This window comes from Triticum dicoccoides, chromosome 3A, assembly GCF_002162155.2.
Source record: "Triticum dicoccoides isolate Atlit2015 ecotype Zavitan chromosome 3A, WEW_v2.0, whole genome shotgun sequence".
Classification (NCBI taxonomy): domain Eukaryota; kingdom Viridiplantae; phylum Streptophyta; class Magnoliopsida; order Poales; family Poaceae; genus Triticum; species Triticum dicoccoides.
Window position 1 is genome coordinate 574576077 of NC_041384.1, and position 19678 is coordinate 574595754.

Consider the following 19678-nt stretch of genomic DNA (forward strand, 5'->3'; position numbering starts at 1 on the left):
CGCGGCGGCGGGCGGGGGCGCGGCGGCGGCGAGGCCTCCATGGCCGGCGCGGGGCGAGATGGCGGGAGGAGGCGGCGGGAGGAGCCGGGGAGGCGGGATGAAACTTCCCTCCCGCGCGAAAAGAAAGAGGATTGCGGGTTGGGGGGAGTTTTTTCTCTCAACCCTCACTTCTACAGGTTGGGAAACAGTTTGAGGGTTGGACCTCTAAATTTTTTTTACGGGTTTGAGGGTTTAGAGGTTCTAGTCTACGGCTTTTTTGACGAAAACTGTAAAAAAAAGCAGTTATTTTTAGGGGTTTGAGGGTTTGAGGGCTCTACTAGACTTGCTCTAAGCTCTCATCTCGCCCCCGGTGGAGCGACGTAGGGGCTATGAAACGGTTTTGAAGTCCGTGGGAGTTTGTTTTTCGTGTGTGTTACATGTGCTAATAGGTGTTTGCCCCGTAGTAGGTGCCTCAACAGTGAGCATCTGTCAATGGGTTTCCTATTACCTCAAACTCGCACTCTCTCTCTCTCTCTCTCTCTCTCTCTCTCTCTCTCTCTCTCTCTTCTCCTCTTATGTCCTCCATCCCTCCAATGATATAGTGCATATTAGATTTTTTTTCAAAGTCAAAATTGGTAAACTTCGAAAAAGTTTATAGAAAGTTTTACCAACACCTAGGATGCGTTTGGTTACTCTCATGGATTTTGGAGACTTCGCATATGTGATGCGGTTTAGCCTGTTTGAGGATCTATAGGTTGGCTGCATTAGGGAAGCAACTTTTATCTAGCGTTTGGTGGCCTGCGTTGGCTGGGCTGATGCATAGGCACGGTGTTTTGGTTGCATACATTGCACCTCATTAAGAGTCAACATCTACACATGATACACATAGTTACAGTAGAGTGCCTCTGCGCCTGCGGTGGCCGCGCCACCGTGTCCAATGCGACGGGCACGGAGTCGTGGGCGAGCATCCCGTTAGGGGTGCGATGAACCAGTTGATAGCGTCATCGCCGCAGTGGAAGTTCGCGAGGAGGGACGAAGAGTAGGGCGCCAAGGCAGATGGCAGTGAGGAGAAATGCAATGTGTGCCCATGGTGATCTCAGTGTAGTAGGATGCAGGAGAGGAGGCCGAAGGAATGACACCAACGACGGCGTTAGTGTAGTATGACATGGGAGAGCAGGCCGAGGGGAACGACGCCGACGGCGATGCTAGTTTAGTAGGACGCAGGAGAGGAGACAGAGATGAACGGCGCCAGCGACGCCAGTGTAGTTGGACGCATGAGAGGTGGCCGGGAGGAACGACGCTGTCGACGACGCTAGTGTAGTAGTGCGGGAGAGGAGGCCGAGAAGAATGATGCCGACGGTGACACCAACATAGGAGGATGCGAGAGAAGGGACTATGAGGGAGATTAAAGAGTGTTGGTAAAACATACCACACATATGCATATGTACACTCCACAAGGGAGATGTAAATCTACTCATCTACTATCGTCGAAACAGAAAATGTGCAACACAAAATTCATGTGAAACTACGAGATAAAGCTACTAGTCAAAGAAAATTTCAAACGGTCGACCATGCGTGACAAATTTGGCAGAATTCATCCAAAACAACTCCAAACATGAACACATAATTGAATGTTTACGGTGACCGAAACCACGAACCGATCATCTGAATGGAATCACAACATCAATGTGCTTCTTTTTCATGTAGACATTATCTCAAATGGAAGTGTCATTGTGTAGTGTTGAAATATATTGCCCACCTTTCTCTATCAGTTTGGACTTTTGGATGAGTTAGCTGGAGCATGAATTCAATATGGTATTAGAGCCAAGAGGTCTTGAGTTCAAGACCGTGCCAACGCAGTATTAAATAAAATGATTTTGCGGCCTACATCGATCTCACGTCTAAGGACTAAAATAGCCTACACATGAGAGGGGTGTTGAAATATATTGCCCACCTCCCTCCATCAGTTCGGACTTTTGAATGAGCTGGCTAAAGTATGAATTCAATATATAGATTAAAAGGGGCTAATAAGTGAAGAAGATTAGAAGTTAAACCAGCAGAACACAGGCAACCTGAGATAGACCACACCACGTTGCATCGGTGGAGCCCCTTTCTCTCCCTTAATCCAATCAACATCTAACAAGTCACAAACACTTCGTAAACCCCTCGTATTAGTCTGTGAATGTAGCATTGCTGTTCGTAGCAGGCCTAAAGTTCAGGTGGGCCAATATTTTGATGCAACTCAGGCTACTAAACATGTCAAAACTACACCCCACGGGCATGGATGGACCTAATGCAGGTTACCAAATGCATCTTTAGAATATTAAGTCAGTATTAGTATATTCATCGCAAAATATATTTTCATATGATATATATTTGATATTTATAGGCACTGATAATTTTTTCCCTAAAAAGTTGGTAAAAATTATGAAGATCGACATTTAAGGCGGACTATTTTCTTAATATAGTACATACGCATACATGCATACACTCATCTCTATGAACACAAACACGCACGCCCTACCCCTATAAGCACCCTCGAGAGACCGAGCTTGCATATCATTTTGAGATTGATGAAGTCACAAAGGCGCCCAATAGTCGACGGAAACATCTCTCACTAAACGCGCATTGCCGAAAACCCCGAAATAAATGAGAGCATCAGGACTTGAATCTTAGTGGACAGAGGATAGGACTGTCCTCGTAACCATCAAACCACAGGTTAGTTCGTCCAATGCAGACTATATTATGGGACGGAGATAGCATGTAGGAACTTGATATTTCCCTTGTCAATGGATAAGAGCAACTCCAATGCTGAGACCCAGACGGACACGGATTTTGTCCGTTTTGCGTCCATATGGGTCATATGTCCGTCTAGCGGACTTGAGACGGACACGCGATGCATCCAACGCAGAAAAGACCCAAAGCAGATAGGCAAGCGCACATCAGCAGCACCACCAAGCGAGCCGGACGACGGGCAGTGCCTCAGCCCAGCACCGCCGCCGCCGCCGGCCCCAGGGCGCGGGCTCGCCCCTCCTCTTCCCTTCTTCTTCCTCACCGGATCTGGCACAGAGGAATTGCTCCGCCATGGCCGACGTCCGTGCTCGACCGCCGCAGCAGCCCCAGCCCCGGCCTTCAAGCGCGATGGCGAGCACCGCGGCGGCCTGCGCCGGTGGCCTCGATGGCGAGCTGGGCGAGAAGGCGCGCGGCGGGCGCGGACGAGGTGGCGCGGCGAGCGGCGATGCGCGTAGGGCGGGCGGCGTGGCGAGCGGGCGGGGCGAGTGGCCGCGGCGAGCTACGGGGCATGCGGCCGGTAGAGGCGGCCAGACGGGCCGCTCGATGCAGTACAGGAGCTCCACGGCGACCGAAGCTCGTGACGGGGTTGCGGCTGCGGAGGTCTTCCTAGTGAGTGCGACGGGCGGCGGAGATCTCCCCGGTGCGCGGCGATGGGCGGCGGCGGCATGGCCAGTTGTAACGCCCGGATGATCATGCTACAGTAATCCCACATTACCGGTGCCACGTCACTCCAGTTACTGTTGTTAATCTCGCGTAGTTCAAAACCGATTTAAATTCAAATTTGAAATTAAGTCGAACGATAAAAGTTTGCAAACATTGAATAAAAAATGTTCAGTGGGTGCCAAACATTGCACTGGTAATTGTTGTGGAGAAAACTCATTTTTAGAAATTGTATAAATATTTTAAATTGAATTAAAACAGAAAAGGAAAAAATAAATAAAATAAAAGAAAAAACAGAAAACAAACTAACAAAAAATATAAAAAGAGAAACCCCCTCCCACTGGGCTCAGGCCCAGCAGGCCACCAGCCCAACTGGCCCAGCCGGCCGGCCCATCCACCCCACTCCCTCTCCATAACCCCCCACTCCACCGGTCAACCCCACTGACACCCCACTCTCCCCCGTAAAATATCTCCCCCTCTTTCCCCCGATTGGATCGAGATCGAGAGGAGGAGGCCGCCGACGCCGCCCGCCTCTGAACCTCCCCACTGGATAGGTGTCGTCCCCCTCGTCCTCCTCTCTAAGCCGCTCCCCGCGTCCCATTACCCCGATCCCTGCGAACCCGCCATGAGCTCTCCCTCTCCTTCTCCTCTCTCTCGCGTGTGCACACGCTCACCGTGCCTGACCACGCGTCCTATGCATCTAGGCCCGGCGCCCTGTTGCTCGCCCGCACCCACTGTCGTTGGCTGCCCGCCTGCCTCCCGCGCGCGCCGTTGCCACACGGGTTGACCCGCCACCGCTGCCTGTCGCCCCCTGCGCCGCTTGCGCTCTCGCGCGCCTCGTCCGTGCCGCGGCCCCGCACCCTCGTCCCCGCACACGCCCATGGCCACGCGTGGCCGCCGCTGCCCGTCCCCTGCCGCGGCTCTGCTCTGGCCAAGCCGCCGCACGCCGTCACTTGCTCCCCCCCCTCCTCGCGAATGCTCCCGCCAGCCCCACGCTTGGCTTGCGTCCGCCGCGCCCGTCGCCGTGAGCCCCGCCTCGCTCGCTCACCGCAGCATGAACCGCCCCCGACCTCGCCCCTGCCCTCCCACGCGGCGGTCTTGCTCATCGTGGTCGCGCTCCGGCGACCACCTCGCCTCGGGTGAGGCCGCAGCGCGCCTGCTGCTGCCTCTGGCGACCCCTCCTACGCCGACTTTCTTCGCCAGAAACGGCCGGCCGGCGAGCCCCGCCCAGGCCGCCGGCGCGCTGTGGCGCCCGTGTTTTCCCCCGCCGCGGCCCGGTTCGCCCCTCGTTCGGACGTCCGCCCTGTTAACCGCACCGCCCTGTGCCCGCTAGGCCTCTGGGCCAATGACATGAGGGGCCCACACCCCAGACTGTTTTATAAAAAAAGAATAATGATAATAATAATAATTAAAGAATTAATTAACTTAATTAATTTTGATTAATTAAACTAAACAACTAATTAATCATGATTATTTAGTCTAGTCAATGACGAACGGGACCCACACGTCAGTTTGACCAGTCAACACCCCTGTTGACTGCTGACATCATGCTGATGTCATGCTGACATCAGCAAACACTATTCTAGATAATGTTGAATTGAAATAATTAAATAAATCCTAAAAATAATATAAATCTTTTAAAATTAATATAAAATAAACTGTAGCTCGGATGGAAAAACTCTGTACATGAAAGTTGCTTAGAACGGCGAGACGAATCCGGATACGCAACCCATTCGTCCGCCACACATCCCTAGCATAGCGAAGACACAACTTTCCCCCTCCGATTCATTTGTCCGAAAACACGAAACACCGGGGATATTTTCCCGGATGTTTCCCCCCTTCACCGGTATCACCTCATACCGCGTTAGGGCACACCTAGCACCGCTACTTGTCATGTCATGCATCGTTATGTATCTATTTGCATTGTATTCATTGTTTATTCCCCCTCTTCTCTCCGGTAGACTAAGAGACTGATGCCGCTGCTGGTGCCCCGACCGACTACGTTGTTGACGACCCCTACTTGCCAGAGCAACCAGTCAAGCCGCCCCCCCCCCATTGATCACCAGATATCGCCTATTCTTCTCTCTACTGCTTGCATTAGAGTAGTGTGGCATGTTACTGCTTTCCGTAATCCTATCCTGATGCATAGCGTGTCATTGTTGCTACAGTTATTGATACCTTACCTGCAATCATATTTGCTTAGTATAGGATGCTAGTTTATCATTAGTGGCCCTACATTCTTATTTGTCTACCATGCTATACTATCGGGCCATGATCACTTGGGAGGTGATCACGGGTATATACTTATACATAATATATGATACTTGTGGTGACTAAAGACGGGTCGGCTCGAAGAGTACCTGCGAGTGATTCACGGATTGGGTCCGAAAGGACATTTGTCCCGACGGCCCTCTGAGTGGATCTTTGTGGCGGAGCGACAGGGCAGGTTGAGGCCACCTAGGAGAGAGGTGGGCCTGGCCCTGGTCGGCGTCCGCGGTTAATTCAATCAACACACTTAACGAGATCTGGGTATTTGATTTGAGTCTGGCCACTGGCCTATACGCACTAACCAACTACGCGGGAACAGTTATGGGCACTCGACGTCGTGGTATCAGCGAAGCCTTCGTGACGTCAGCGACTGAGCGGCGCGCGCCGGATTGGACCGTAAGCCTGCTCTTGTATTAAGGGGGCTAGGTCTGCTTCCAGCCTCCCTCGCAACGTGCAGGTGTGCAATGGGCGGTGGGCCCAGACCCCTGCGCCATAGGATTTAGACCGGCGTGCTGACCTCTCTGTTGTGCCTAGGTAGGGCTGCGACGTGTTGATCTTCCGAGGCCGGGCATGACCTAGGAAAGTGTGTCCAGCCAAAGAGGATTGAGCGTGTTGGGAAATGTGGTGCACCCCTGCAGGGAAGTTTATCTATTTGAATAGCAGTGTCCCTCGATAAAAGGACGACTCGGAGTTGTACCTTGACCTTATGACAACTAGAACCGGATACTTAATAAAACAAACCCTTCCAAGTGCCAGATACAACCGGTGATCGCTCTCTCACAGGGCGACCAGGGGAGGATCACCGGGTAGGATTATGCTATACGATGATACTTGGTGAACTTATCATCTACTCTCATCTACATGCTGCAAGATGAAGGTTGCCAGAAGCATAGTCTTCGATAGGACTAGCTATCCCCCTCTTATTCTACCATTTTGTAGTTCAGTCCACATATATTACCCCTTTCTTTGATACATTGCATATGTAGTGTAGCTCCTTGCTTGCGAGTACTTTGGATGAGTACTCACGATTGCTTTGCTTCCCTTTTCCCCTTTCTATACCCGATTGTTGCGACCAGACGATGGAGTCCAGGAGCCAGACGACACCGTCGACGACGACTCCTACTACACTGGAGATGCCTACTACTACGTGCAGGCCGCTGACGACGATCAGGAGTAGTTTAGGAGGATCCGAGGCAGGAGGCATGCACCTCTTTCGATATGTATCCCTGTTTGTGCTAGCCTTCTTAAGGCAAACTTTTTTACCTATGTCTGTACTCAGATATTGTTGCTTCCGCTGACTCGTCTATGATCGAGCTCTTGTATTTGAGCCCTCGAGACCTCTGGCTTGTAATATGATGTTTGTATGACTTATTTTATTTATAGAGTTGTGTTGTGATATCTTCCCGTGAGTCCCTGATCTTGATCGTACATGTTTGCGTGTATGATTAGTGTATGATTGAATCGGCAGCGGCACAAGTTGGTATCAACCCGAGGCCTCGCCGGCGAGGACGACGGAGGAGGCGGAGCCCTCGCCGTCGAGGACGGGAGCTCGTGGCGGCGCTCGGCTGGGTGGGGATCTCGCTGCAGTTCCCGGTCGAGCGGCTCGTGCTGTGTCGCTGACTAGTAGGACCAAGGCGGACACGAGAGGGTAGCAGCGGACGAGAGCGGACAAGAGAAGCGCCCGCTTTTGTCCGTCGTGGACCCATTTGTGGCCCAAATTTGGGCTCAGTTTGGGTCGGGGTGGATGACAAACGGACAGCAGGCGGACATGCGCGTCCGTTTGGATCGCCCTATTGGGCTAAGTTTTTTGTCTGGATGACCCAAATGGACTTCAATGGGTCGCCCCATTGGAGTTGCCCTAAGGGGATAGTAAAAAAGATTAGAACCAGACGTCCGATCCATAGACACAAACTTACTCCTGAAATTTTGGCTGATTGGGTTTAGATATCAGAAGTTTTTTGAGATTGACGTGATGTGTAGGCAACTATGTATTAATGGCTTGGTGCATCCGCCGTATCCAGGGGTCAGAGATTCACAAATCATTAAACCATGAATCGATCGCCATCGAAATGCCATTGAGAGTGGTGCTGCCAAGTTTGTCACTTTGTTCAGATATCCAGTGTGTAGTGTGCCAAGCCAATGTACGATATCTAGGCACAGCAATTTTTTTGCGAGAATAAGCACAGCATATTTGATGTAGTACAAGTGAAGTTTTCTTGTTCTGTGCTGGGAAAATTGATAGGAAAGCTACACCTGAAAACTTTAGCGAAGGTGTTACTAGACGCCCCGTAAATGTTCAGGATATGCTGTCATCTCGCTCTGGCATCGTTTTGGCTTTAGTTACTGCCTTGCTGAGCATGCACAGAAAACACAATAGCAAATTAGTGTCAGTTCAGAGAAGTACAGATTTTAGTACAAGATGCTTACTTGCACATGGGACGTTCTTCATCTACGAAGAAACAGAGTACTAAAGTTTCGACAAATGTATAGCGCGAACGTTCACTGCAACATGCCACGGCACGAAGCTACCCTGCACCGTCCGATAGAGTGGTGATGCAGCATGCTTGAAGGTGATGATGATGTCAGGGCTAACGTGCGGCCTGTTACGGCCGTCGCGCCGTAGTAATCTCCAATTTAGTTTTGTCAAATATTGACGGTGCGCTTGAGCTTGGCAAAAACAAGGAATGTGTGAACATGAGCTGGGCCATTAACAAGTACAAAACCAAGGGTAAATCCAAAGCACCCGTCCTTCACCAAACCAAGATCCCGACATATATAAACCCAGCCATCCCATGTCAAACCCACACACGAACCTACAAGAGCCAGCCACCCACCCACTATTTACACAGCAACAGCTACCGCACTCCGCACGTACACGCAAGAACTGAAACTTGGTGCCATGGCAAGGCTCTTTGCTGTGTGCTTGGTTCTGCTCGCCTTCACCATGGCCGTGGCGGCAGATATGGCGCCGATGATGGCCCCGATGGCGGCAGATATGGCGCCGATGATGGCCCCGATGGCGGCGCCGGCGGCCGACGCGGCCGACTGCAACAGCGACCTGCAGGACCTGGTTGCCAACTGCCAGAACTACGTCATGTTCCCGGCCGAGCCGAAGATACCGCCGTCGCCGGCCTGCTGCGCCGTGATCCAGAGGGCGGACATGCCGTGCCTGTGCGCCAAGGTCACCCCGGCGATCGAGAAGGTCGTCTGCATGGACAAGGTCGTGTTCGTCGCCAAATACTGCAAGAGGCCCTTGCAGCCTGGCTCCAACTGCGGAAGTAAGTGTTAGACCATATGCTGGTTATGATCATTTTTCAAATTTTCCAAATATATGTTGGATCAACTAAAATTTTCTGAAAGTTGGACAAAGGAAATGCCAATATATGTTTTATTATGGTTACTTTTTTCTGTTGTTTTGCAGGCTACCCCGTTCCTGGTGCGTTCGTGTAGTGCAGCATATCTTCTGATTGGATGATCACGAAGTCTGCAGATGCTATTTTCAGTTTTCACCATTATTGTACTAGTGCTTGTGACTTGCATATTTGCTGAGAGATAAGTTGCTGGATTATCACCTAGATAAATCCAGATACTTTATGATAAGTATAAATAAAGTTGACGGCAAATGTATGATTGCCAGTTAAAAAAAGCAGTTGGCTATGTACGTGTACTTGCGTTTCTTTAAAGGGCAGCTTATTTTGTGGGCGTTTGTTTTTTCGAAGAGGATCAAATCTATTATAAAGACTCATGAGAAGTACAAAATACCGGAAATATAATGAAAATTACATCAAAGTCCATGGACCGCCGAACGACCATTGCGCCGCCAAAACGAGCCACCGATGCGTCAATGTCGTCGCTCCCATACCGAAGCCGGCCTGACCTTGTCGATGACAGCCGGGAAGTCTGAGTGCATGTACCCCTAAAGACCAGCGCCCCGAAGCCACAGTCGTCGCTCTTGAATCCTTGAATAGACCTGAAGAATCTGATACCAAATATTGCCGTTGCGTACACACGACAAGAAACGAATCTCACTACCCCGAGGAGTCAAAAATACAAATATGTACTCCACTGTAGAAGTAAATGTTGGACTCTAGTAAGTGCCACACATAAGATACGAGCACATGCCAACTTAGAACGTTTTTTATGGTAAGTTTAGTTATGCGAGGATGGCAATTTTAGTTGGCAAGCATGGCAACTTTGTGCTTCAGTTTATTTTTCGATGGAAACTTGTCGTGTGTCACTGGAATTTGTCATCTTTGCGTGACTGGAATTGCCATCGAATAATGTCAGTTGCCGGAGTGCCACGCACCTGACGTGTGTCACTTATGATTTAGGTAAATATTTGTTGAAATGGATTGATGCTTCAATACACATCATAATAAATGGTCTCATAATTATCTCACAAATATATACTAAACATATAATCAGTGAAATATATGCTGCAAATGCCTTGGTCTGCATTCGTAGTTTGCATCAATATGATACATCATACATGTATCCAACCTGGTTGTGCATGGATGTATTCATTAAATAGCTGCCTTTGTTGAGATGGGTCAGTACAACAAACATAAGTGCTCACAATTGACTATAAGACAAACAGAATGGACGATTGAAATTTCTTAGAAAACATTATATTTTGGAACATATATGCAACGCAACAAAGAAACAGAAGTGTAGACACGTGTCTACATAGGAACTAAGTGTTGACACTTGTCAGTGTAACAAACGCATGTGCGTACATCTGTCTACATGAGAAACAGAAGTCGTGACACTTGTCAATCAGCACCACCTACGCCTTGATTGAAATAATTATTTTCCCTCGGGTGAATTCATTCCCATCCATGCGCCTATATAAACCCAAGCATCCAAAAGAGGACAACCACACCAAAACAACACAACTCTAGATTTAACATCTAAGAGAGAGGTAGCCAACCGATTACTACTAGTAGTAGTTATGGCAAAACACTTTAGTTTGCTCTTGGTTCTTGCCTTTGTTCTTGTTGTGACGGCTGAAGATTGTACCGTCGACCTAAAAGGGCTAATCCGAGAGTGCAAACCATATGTGATGTTTCCCGCGAGCCCAAAGATAACTCCGTCGAGTGCATGTTGTAGTGCGGTTCAGAAGGTCAATGCACCGTGCATGTGCTCCAAGGTCACCAAGGAGATCGAGAAGGTAGTATGCATGGATAAGGTTGTGTATGTCGCTGATTACTGCAAGAATCCACTCAAACCTGGCTCCGATTGTGGCAGTAAGTATTATATTTTGAGCCATGTATTACGTACCCCTAATACTTGTCATGAACTATGCATGACATGCTTTTGTTTTGTAATATTTTCGCAGGTTACCATGTCCCATCTCAAGGACGATAGATGGATGTTTCGTATCTGGTAATCAAAGGAGAAATGTTTATTTAGTTCCTAGGCCTCTATGTTGACTGGATTCCTCTTTTATGATATGTGATAGGTTAAGTTTATGTTGAGTAATTCCTAGGGAATGTGGCCGGTTGTGGGGTGGAAGATCCATCAATGTATGAGTATTAATAAATATTTCTCCTCAAATTACATGCTTCCTCTATTTTGTTTTTGTTTGGTCCTTTTCTGGTTTTGATTCCTTTGAGTGTGAATGGGGATTGAAAACAAGAAAAAGAAATCTTTGACAAAAGCTTTTTTCTCTCACTATACGATGATAAGTCCTTTGTGATATTGTACGGTAAGTACATGCTTGCAAATGTTAAAATTCAGAGGTGGAACTTGGACATGTGAAAAATAAACATAGAAGTAAATATTGGCTAAATTGGTTGGTGCTTCTATACACATCATAACAAATGGACTAATATACACTCTAAATATCTCACAAATATATACTAAACGTATAATTAATGATATATATGCTACAAATGCCTCGATCTTTATTAATAGTGTGCATTAATATGATACATGTATCCAGCCTGGATGTGTCTGGATGAATAAATGTGTTCAATAAATAGCTACATTTATTGAGATCGATCAGTACAAAAAAAAGTGCTCATAGGTTACTACAAGACAAACCCAATGGACCACTGGTATGGTTGTGAATTGGTGTTGGCGCTACGTGGTGCAACCATTGGTAGGAGCGCTCCATTGCTAGTGTTGATGAAGTGGTGCTGGCACCCCGTGGTATGACCATAGGTATGAGCGGGAGCACTCGGACCACGCGTCATATTACACTTTGGTTGCTCTGTTGAATTTTTGCCCAAAAAGGAAGTAGCTCCAAATGACTTCATTTGATAGGTTGTACATTGGTTTTCTTCCATATGTTCATTCCTGCATATCAGTAGTAACAACAAGTTTTCTTCTTTCACGAAGGATTAGTGTTAGAAAGACGCGAGAAATATCTAAAGCCCTGTGAAAAACATGTCAAAGCCCTCTTATAAAAGTAACAAAATATCGAGCCATTAGTACCCGGTGTTATCCTTTCTGTCCTACGTGTCTGTTTGTGTCTGGGTTTTAATTTCAGTTGGTTATCTGACGTGTTTGCAGCACACCAGGAGTGGTTGAGGAGCGAAGACCTACGTTCACTTCTGGTATACGAAGAGGTCCCGTGGCAGGCGGGGGTGGTTGATGAATACCTTTGGTGAATAGATAATGGATAGCAGAAAGGTTCCCAACCTCTTTCCCCAAGGAGTGACCCTGAGTTATCGAACCCATGAGAGGAGGCGCAGTTGTGACAATGGTTTCTACCAAGCTTTTGTGGGAGAATTAAATTTCAGTTTTTATACCAGATCGTAATCAAGTTGGAACGAAGAACACTTGTAATAAAATTAGTCATGGGTATGATGGCTTGATTCTTATAACCATATTTTTGTGATCGGGATCAATATGATCTTAATGTGTGCTCTGGAAGACAGTTGTTAAGATGTGCTTGCAACATATCTAAGTGAGGATGTGTCCAAGTTATATCTTGATCAGAATGCGCCCTGCAACAAGAGTCAGTTTTCCAACTGTAGACCTTTCCTTGGCATGGGGCTACCTTGATTATTGATAAAGCAGACAAAAGCATGGGCGTTTAATGACTACACCTCATGTATCCCCAGAGATCCGATCCATGCTACCATACTAAACCATTCTGTCACTGGTGTTCAGAATAGCACTTCATGTTCTCCTTGCCTTTAGCCTCCTCGCGGCTCGAACTCCATGATCCTGGGTACCTGCAGGGACAAAGAACGCAAGAGAGACAAGGGACAACTACGATGTAATTTTATTTCACACATACATGATGTTAGTTCAAATTCATTCCATCGACCCCTCAAACAAATACATCAGGTTGCAAGGCTATGCCTCAACCCATGACCTTATCAAATTACTCACACACGGTGATCGGATTGCGAGAAGAAATCAATGAAGAACACATCAAGATGAATGCTTTATTGATAATATGTCTTACAATGGTTGTCGGATGCGATACAAGATTACAAGTATGACTAACTTGGAGGTGGTTTGCTGCGATGATGGTGATGGTGATTGCTACCTCTTGAGCACTGCGTTGGTTTTCCCCGAAGAGGAAGGGATGATGCAGCAAAGTAGCGTAAGTATTTCCCTCAGTTTTGAGAACCAAGGTATCAATCCAGTAGGAGGCTAAGCGCGAGTCCCTCGTACCTGCACAAAACAAATAAATCCTCGCAACCAACACGATAAGGGGTTGTCAATCCCTACACGACCACTTACGAGAGTGAGATCTGATAGATATGATAAGATAATATTTTTGGTATTTTTATGATAAAGATGCAAAGTAAAATAAAAGCAAAGTAAAAAAGCAAAGGAAATAACTAAGTATTGGAAGATTAATATGATGAAGATAGACCCGGGAGCCATAGGTTTCACTAGTGGCTTCTCTCAAGAGCATAGGTATTTTACGGTGGGTGAACGAATTACTGTTGAGCAATTGACAGAATTAAGCATAGTTATGAGAATATCTAGGTATGATCATGTATATAGGCATCACGTCCGAGACAAGTAGACCGACTCCTGCCTGCATCTACTACTATTACTCCACTCATCGACCGCTATCCAGCATGCATCTAGAGTATTAAGTTCATGAAAACAGAGTAACGACTTAAGCAAGATGACATGATGTAGAGGGATAAACTCATGCAATATGATGAAAACCCCATCTTGTTATCCTCGATGGCAACAATACAATACGTGCCTTGCTGCCCCAACTGTCACTGGGAAAGGACACCGCAAGATTGAACCCAAAGCTAAGCACTTCTCCCATTGCAAGAAAGATCAATCTAGTAGGCCAAACCAAACTGATAATTCAAAGAGACTTGCAAAGATAACCAATCATACATAAAATAATTCAGAGAAGATCCAAATATTGTTCATAGATAGACTCGATCATAAACCCACAATTCATCGGTCTCAACAAACACACAGCAAAAAGAAGATTACATCGAATAGATCTCCACAAGAGAAGGGGAGAACATTGTATTGAGATCCAAAAAGAGAGAAGAAGCCATCTAGCTAATAACTATGGACCCGTAGGTCTGAGGTGAACTACTCACACTTCATCGGAGGGGCAATGGTGTTGATGTAGAAGCCCTCTGTGATGGATACCCCCTCTGGCGGAGCTCCGGAACAGGCCCCAAGATGGGATCTCGTGGATACAGAAAGTTGCAGCAATGCAATTAGGGTTTTTGCTCCGTATCTGATCGTTTGGGGGTACGTAGGTATATATAGGAGGAAGGAGTACGTCGGTGGAGCAACATGGGGCCCACGAGGGTGGAGGGCGCGCCTGGGGGGTAGGCGCGCCCCCTACCTCGTGGCCTCCTCCTTTGTTTCTTGACGTAGGGTCCAAGTCTCCTGGATCATGTTCAGCGAGAAAATCAGGTTCCCGAAGGTTTCATTCCGTTTGGACTCCGTTTGATATTCCTTTTCTCCGAAACCCTAAAATAGGCAAAAAAAAATAGCAATTCTGGGTTGGGCCTCCGGTTAATAGGTTAGTCCCAAAAATAATATAAAAGTGGATAATAAAGCCCAGTAATGTCCAAAACAGTAGATAATATAGCATGCAACAATCAAAAATTATAGATACGTTGGAGACATATCAAGCATCCCCAAGCTTAATTCCTGCTCGTCCTCGAGTAGGTAAATGATAAAAACAGGATTTTTGATGCGGAGTGCTACTTGGCGTAATTTTAATGTAATTCTTCTTAATTGTGGTATGAATATTTAGATCCGAAAGATTCAAGATAAAAGTTCATATTGACATAAAAATAATAATACTTCAAGCATACTAACTAAGCAATTATGTCCTCTCAAAATAACATGGCCAAAGAAAGTTCATCCCTACAAAATCATATAGTTTAGTCATGCTCCATTTTCGTCACACAAGAATGCTCTCATCATGCACAACCCCGATGACAAGCCAAGCAATTGTTTCATACTTTAGTAATCTCAAACCTATAAACTTTCACGCAATATATGAGCGCGAGCCATGGATATATCACTATGGGTGGAATAGAATATAATGAGGGGGTTATGTGGAGAAGACAAAAAGGGAGGAAGTCTCACATCAACGAGGCTAATCAATGGGCTATGGAGATGCCCATCGATTGATGTTAATGCAAGGAGTGGGGATTCCTATGCAACAGATGCATTAGAGCTATAAATGTATGAAAGCTCAACAAAATAAACTAAGTGGGTGTGCATCCAACTTGCTTGCTCACGAAGACCTAGGGCACTTGAGGAGGCCCATTGTTGGAATATACAAGCCAAGTTCTATAATCAAAAATTCTCACTAGTATATGAAAGTGACAAAACAAGAGACTCTCTATCATGAAGATCATGGTGCTACTTTGAAGCACAAGTGTGGCAAAGGATAGTAGCATTGTCCCTTTTATATATATTTTTGGCCTTCCCTTTTTTTATTTAGACTTTCTCTTTTTTGTTTAGGACAAAGCTCTATGAATGATGGTCATCACACTTCTATTTACTTACAACTCAAGAATTACAACTCGATACTTAGAACAAGATATGACTCTATATGAATGCCTCCGGCGGTGTACCGGGATATGCAATGAACCAAGAGTGACATGTATGAAAGAATTATGAAAGTCTCTTGCATCCGTTGGAACTTGGCTTGTATAGAACTTGGCTTGTATATTCCAACAATGGGCCTCCTCAAGTGCCCTAGGTCTTCATAACCAAGCAAGTTGGATGCACACCCACTAGTTTCTTTTGTTGAGTTTTCATACATTTATAGCTCTAGTGCATCCGTTGCATGGCAATCCCTACTCCTTGCATTAACATTTAGGTGTCCTTAGATTATATTGGGGGTTCCATGGGCATCCCCAAGCTTAGGCTCTTGCCACTCCTTGTTCCATAATCCATCAAATCTTTACCCAAAACTTGAAAACTTCACAACACAAAACTTAAAGTAGAAAATCTCGTGAGCTCCGTTAGCGAAAGAAAACAAAAAACCACTTCAAGGTACTGTAATGAACTCATTCTTTATTTATATTGGTGTTAAACCTACTGTATTACAACTTATCTATGGGTTATAAACTATTTTACTAGCCATAGATTCATCAAAATAAGCAAACAACACACGAAAAACAGAATCTGTCAAGAACAGAACAGTCTGTAGTAATCTGTAGCTAGCGCAAAATATGAAACCCCCAAAATTCTAAAATAAATTACTGGACGTGAGGAATTTATCTATTAACCATCTGCAAAAATAATTAACTAAATAGAACTTTCCAATTAAAAATGGCAGCAGTTCTCGTGAGCGCTAAAGTTTCTGTTTTTTACAGCAAGATTAAAAAGACTTTCCCCAAGTCTTCCCAACGGTTCTACTTGGCACAAACACTAATTAAACACAAAAAACACAACCTAAATAAAGGCTAGATAAATTATTTATTACTAAACAGGAGCAAAAAGCAAGGAATAAAAATAAAATTGGGTTGCCTCCCAATAAGCGCTATCGTTTAACGCCCCTAGCTAGGCATAAAAAGCAAGGATAGATCTAGGTATTCCCATCTTTGGTAGGCAATCCATAAGTGGCTCTCATAATATATTCATAAGGTAATTTTATTTTATTTCTAGCAAATTGTTACATGCATTTCCTTAACGGAAATTGGAATCTAATATTTCCTTCCTTCATATCAATAATTGCACCAATCATTCTAAGGAAAGGTCTACCAAGAATAATAGGACATGAAGGATTGCAATTTATGTCAAGAACAATAAAATCTACGGGTACATAATTCCTATTTGAAACAATAAGAACATCATTAATTCTTCCCATAGGTTTCTTAATAGTGGAATCCGCAAGGTGTAAGTTTAGAGAGCAATCATCAAAATCACGGAAACCTAACGAATCACACAAAGTCTTTGGAATCGTGGAAAGACTAGCACCCAAATCACATAAAGCATAGAACTCATGATCTTTAATCTTAATTTGAATAGTTGGTTCCCACTCATCATAAAGTTTTCTAGGGATAAAAACTTCTAACTCAAGTTTTTCTTCATAAGATTGCATCAAGGCATCAACGATATGTTTAGTGAACGCTTTATTTTGACTATAAGCGTGAGGAGAATTTAGCACGGATTGCAACAAGGAAATACAACCAATCAAATAGAAATTTTCATAATTAAATTCCTTGAAATCCAAAATAGTGGGTTTAGCAACATCTATGGTTTTAATTTCTTCGATCCCACTTTTATCAATTTTAGCATCAAGATCTAAAAACTTCAAAAGGTGGATCATATTAAGTCCCATCATTATTAAGATTCATATTGCAAAACAAAGATTTAATAGGGGACACATCAATAACTTTTAGATCTCCATCTTTATTTTCATAGGAACTAGAAGAACACACTCTTATAAAGGCATCTTTCTTAGCACGCATCCTAGCGGTTCTTTCTTTGCACTCATCAATGGAAATTCTCATGGCTTTGAGAGACTCATAGATATCATGCCTAGGTGGAATAGATCTAAGTTTCAAAGAATCAACATCAAGAGAAATTATATCAACGTTCCTAGCCAACTCATCAATCTTAAGCAATTTTTCTTCAATCAAAGCATTGAAATTCTTTTGTGAAGTAATAAATTATTTAGTATTAAATTCAAAATCAGAGGGCAGCTTATTATAATTTCCATAAGAATTGTTGTAGGAATTACCATAATTATTAGAGCGATTACTAGGATAAGGTCTAGGATTAAAATTTCCTCTATACGCGTTGTTACCAAAAAGTTTCCTACCAACAAAATTCACATCCATAGATTCATTATTATTCTCAATCAAAGTATACAAGGGCATATCATTAGGATCAGAAGAAACACTTTTACTACGAAATAATTTCATAAGTTCATCCATCTTTCCACTCAAAACATTAATTTTTTCTATCGCATGCACCTTTTTATTAGTAGATCTTTCAGTATGACATTGAGAATAATTAACCATAATATTATCTAGGAGTTTAGTAGCTTCTCCTAAAGTGATTTCCATAAAAGTGCCTCCCGCAGCCGAATCTAAAAGATTTCTAGAAGCAAAATTCAATCCGGCATAAAAAATTTGTGTAATCATCCACAAATTCAAAGCATGAGTAGGGCAATTACGTATCATTAATTTCATCCTCTCCCAAGCTTGTGCAACATGTTCATGATCAAGTTGCTTGAAATTCATAATATCGTTTCTAAGGGAGATGATCTTAGCGGGAGGAAAATACTTAGAGATAAAATCATCTTTGCACTTGTTCCAAGAACCAATACTATTTTTAGGCAAAGACGAAAAGCAAGCTTTAGCATGATCTCTAAGCGAAAAAGTAAATAGCTTCAATTTAACAATACCATTATCCACATCTTTCTTCTTTTGCATATCACACAAATCAACGAAGCTATTTAGATGGGTAGCGGCATCTTCACTAGGAAGGCCGGAAAACAGATCTTTCATGACAAGATTCATCAAAGCGGCATTAATTTGACAAGATTCAGCATCGGTAAGAGGAGCAATCGGAGTGCTAATAAAATCATTGTTGTTGGTATTGGTAAAGTCACACAATTTAGTGTTATCTTGAGCCATCGTGACAAGCAAGCAATCCAACACACAAGCAAACAAAAAGCAAGCGGGCAAAAAGAGGCAAATAGAGAAAGAGAGGGGTGATAGAGAGAGAGAGCGAATAAAATGGCAAGGGTGAAGTGGGGGAGAGGAAAACGAGAGGCAAATGGCAAATAATGTAATGCGGGGGATAAGGATTGTGATGGGTACTTGGTATATTGACTTTTGCTTAGACTCCCCGGCAACGGCGTCAGAAATCCTTCTTGCTACCTCTTGAGCACTATGTTGGTTTTCCCCGAAGAGAAAGGGATGATGCAGCAAAGTAGCGTAAGTATTTCCCTCAGTTTTGAGAACCAAGGTATCAATCCAGTAGGAGGCTACGCGCGAGTCCCTCGTACCTGCACAAAACAAATAAATCCTCGCAACCAACGCGATAAGGGGTTGTCAATCCCTACAAGGCCACTTACGAGAGTGAGATCTGATAGTATGATAAGATAATATTTTTGGTATTTTTATGATAAAGATGCAAAGTAAAATAAAAGCAAAGGAAATAACTAATCATTGGAAGATTAATATGATGAAGATAGACCCGGGGGCCATAGGTTTCACTAGTGGCTTCTCTCAAGAGCATAGGTATTTTACGGTGGGTGAACGAATTACTGTTGAGCAATTGACAGAATTGAGCATAGTTATGAGAATATCTAGGTATGATCATGTATATAGGCATCACGTCCGAGACAACTAGACCGACTCCTGCCTGCATCTACTACTATTACTCCACTCATCGACCGCTATCCAGCATGCATCTAGAGTATTAAGTTCATGAAAACAGAGTAACGCCTTAAGCAAGACGACATGATGTAGAGGGATAAACTCATTCAATATGATGAAAACCCCATCTTGTTATCCTCGATGGCAACAATACAATACGTGCCTTGCTG

The 19678-nt window shown here is 44.7% G+C and overlaps 2 protein-coding genes across 2 annotated transcripts; both read left to right on the forward strand.

Moving 5' to 3' along the window:
• Positions 1 to 8522: 8522 nt before the first annotated feature.
• Positions 8523 to 9398, forward strand: LOC119272194. Its single transcript, XM_037553738.1, has 2 exons — positions 8523 to 8978; positions 9122 to 9398. Exons 1-2 carry the CDS (start codon positions 8600 to 8602, stop codon positions 9148 to 9150), a joined length of 408 nt encoding a protein of 135 aa, XP_037409635.1. The 5' UTR covers positions 8523 to 8599; the 3' UTR covers positions 9151 to 9398.
• A 1184-nt stretch (positions 9399 to 10582) lies between these two features.
• LOC119272196 (protein LIM3-like) lies at positions 10583 to 11281 on the forward strand. The gene is made up of 2 exons (XM_037553739.1): positions 10583 to 10946; positions 11039 to 11281. Exons 1-2 carry the CDS (start codon positions 10652 to 10654, stop codon positions 11065 to 11067), a joined length of 324 nt encoding a protein of 107 aa, XP_037409636.1. The 5' UTR covers positions 10583 to 10651; the 3' UTR covers positions 11068 to 11281.
• Positions 11282 to 19678: the final 8397 nt, after the last annotated feature.

What these genes read in the sequence shown, in the direction of transcription:
- LOC119272194 (XM_037553738.1), top strand. Translation starts at nt 8,600, where the DNA reads ATGGCAAGGCTCTTTGCTGTGTGCTTGGTTCTGCTCGCCTTCACCATG. An exon ending in GCCTGGCTCCAACTGCGGAA is followed by an intron (nt 8,979 to 9,121) that starts GTAAGTGTTAGA and finishes GTTGTTTTGCAG; the next exon opens with GCTACCCCGTTCCTGGTGCG.
- LOC119272196 (XM_037553739.1), top strand. Translation starts at nt 10,652, where the DNA reads ATGGCAAAACACTTTAGTTTGCTCTTGGTTCTTGCCTTTGTTCTTGTT. An exon ending in ACCTGGCTCCGATTGTGGCA is followed by an intron (nt 10,947 to 11,038) that starts GTAAGTATTATA and finishes ATATTTTCGCAG; the next exon opens with GTTACCATGTCCCATCTCAA.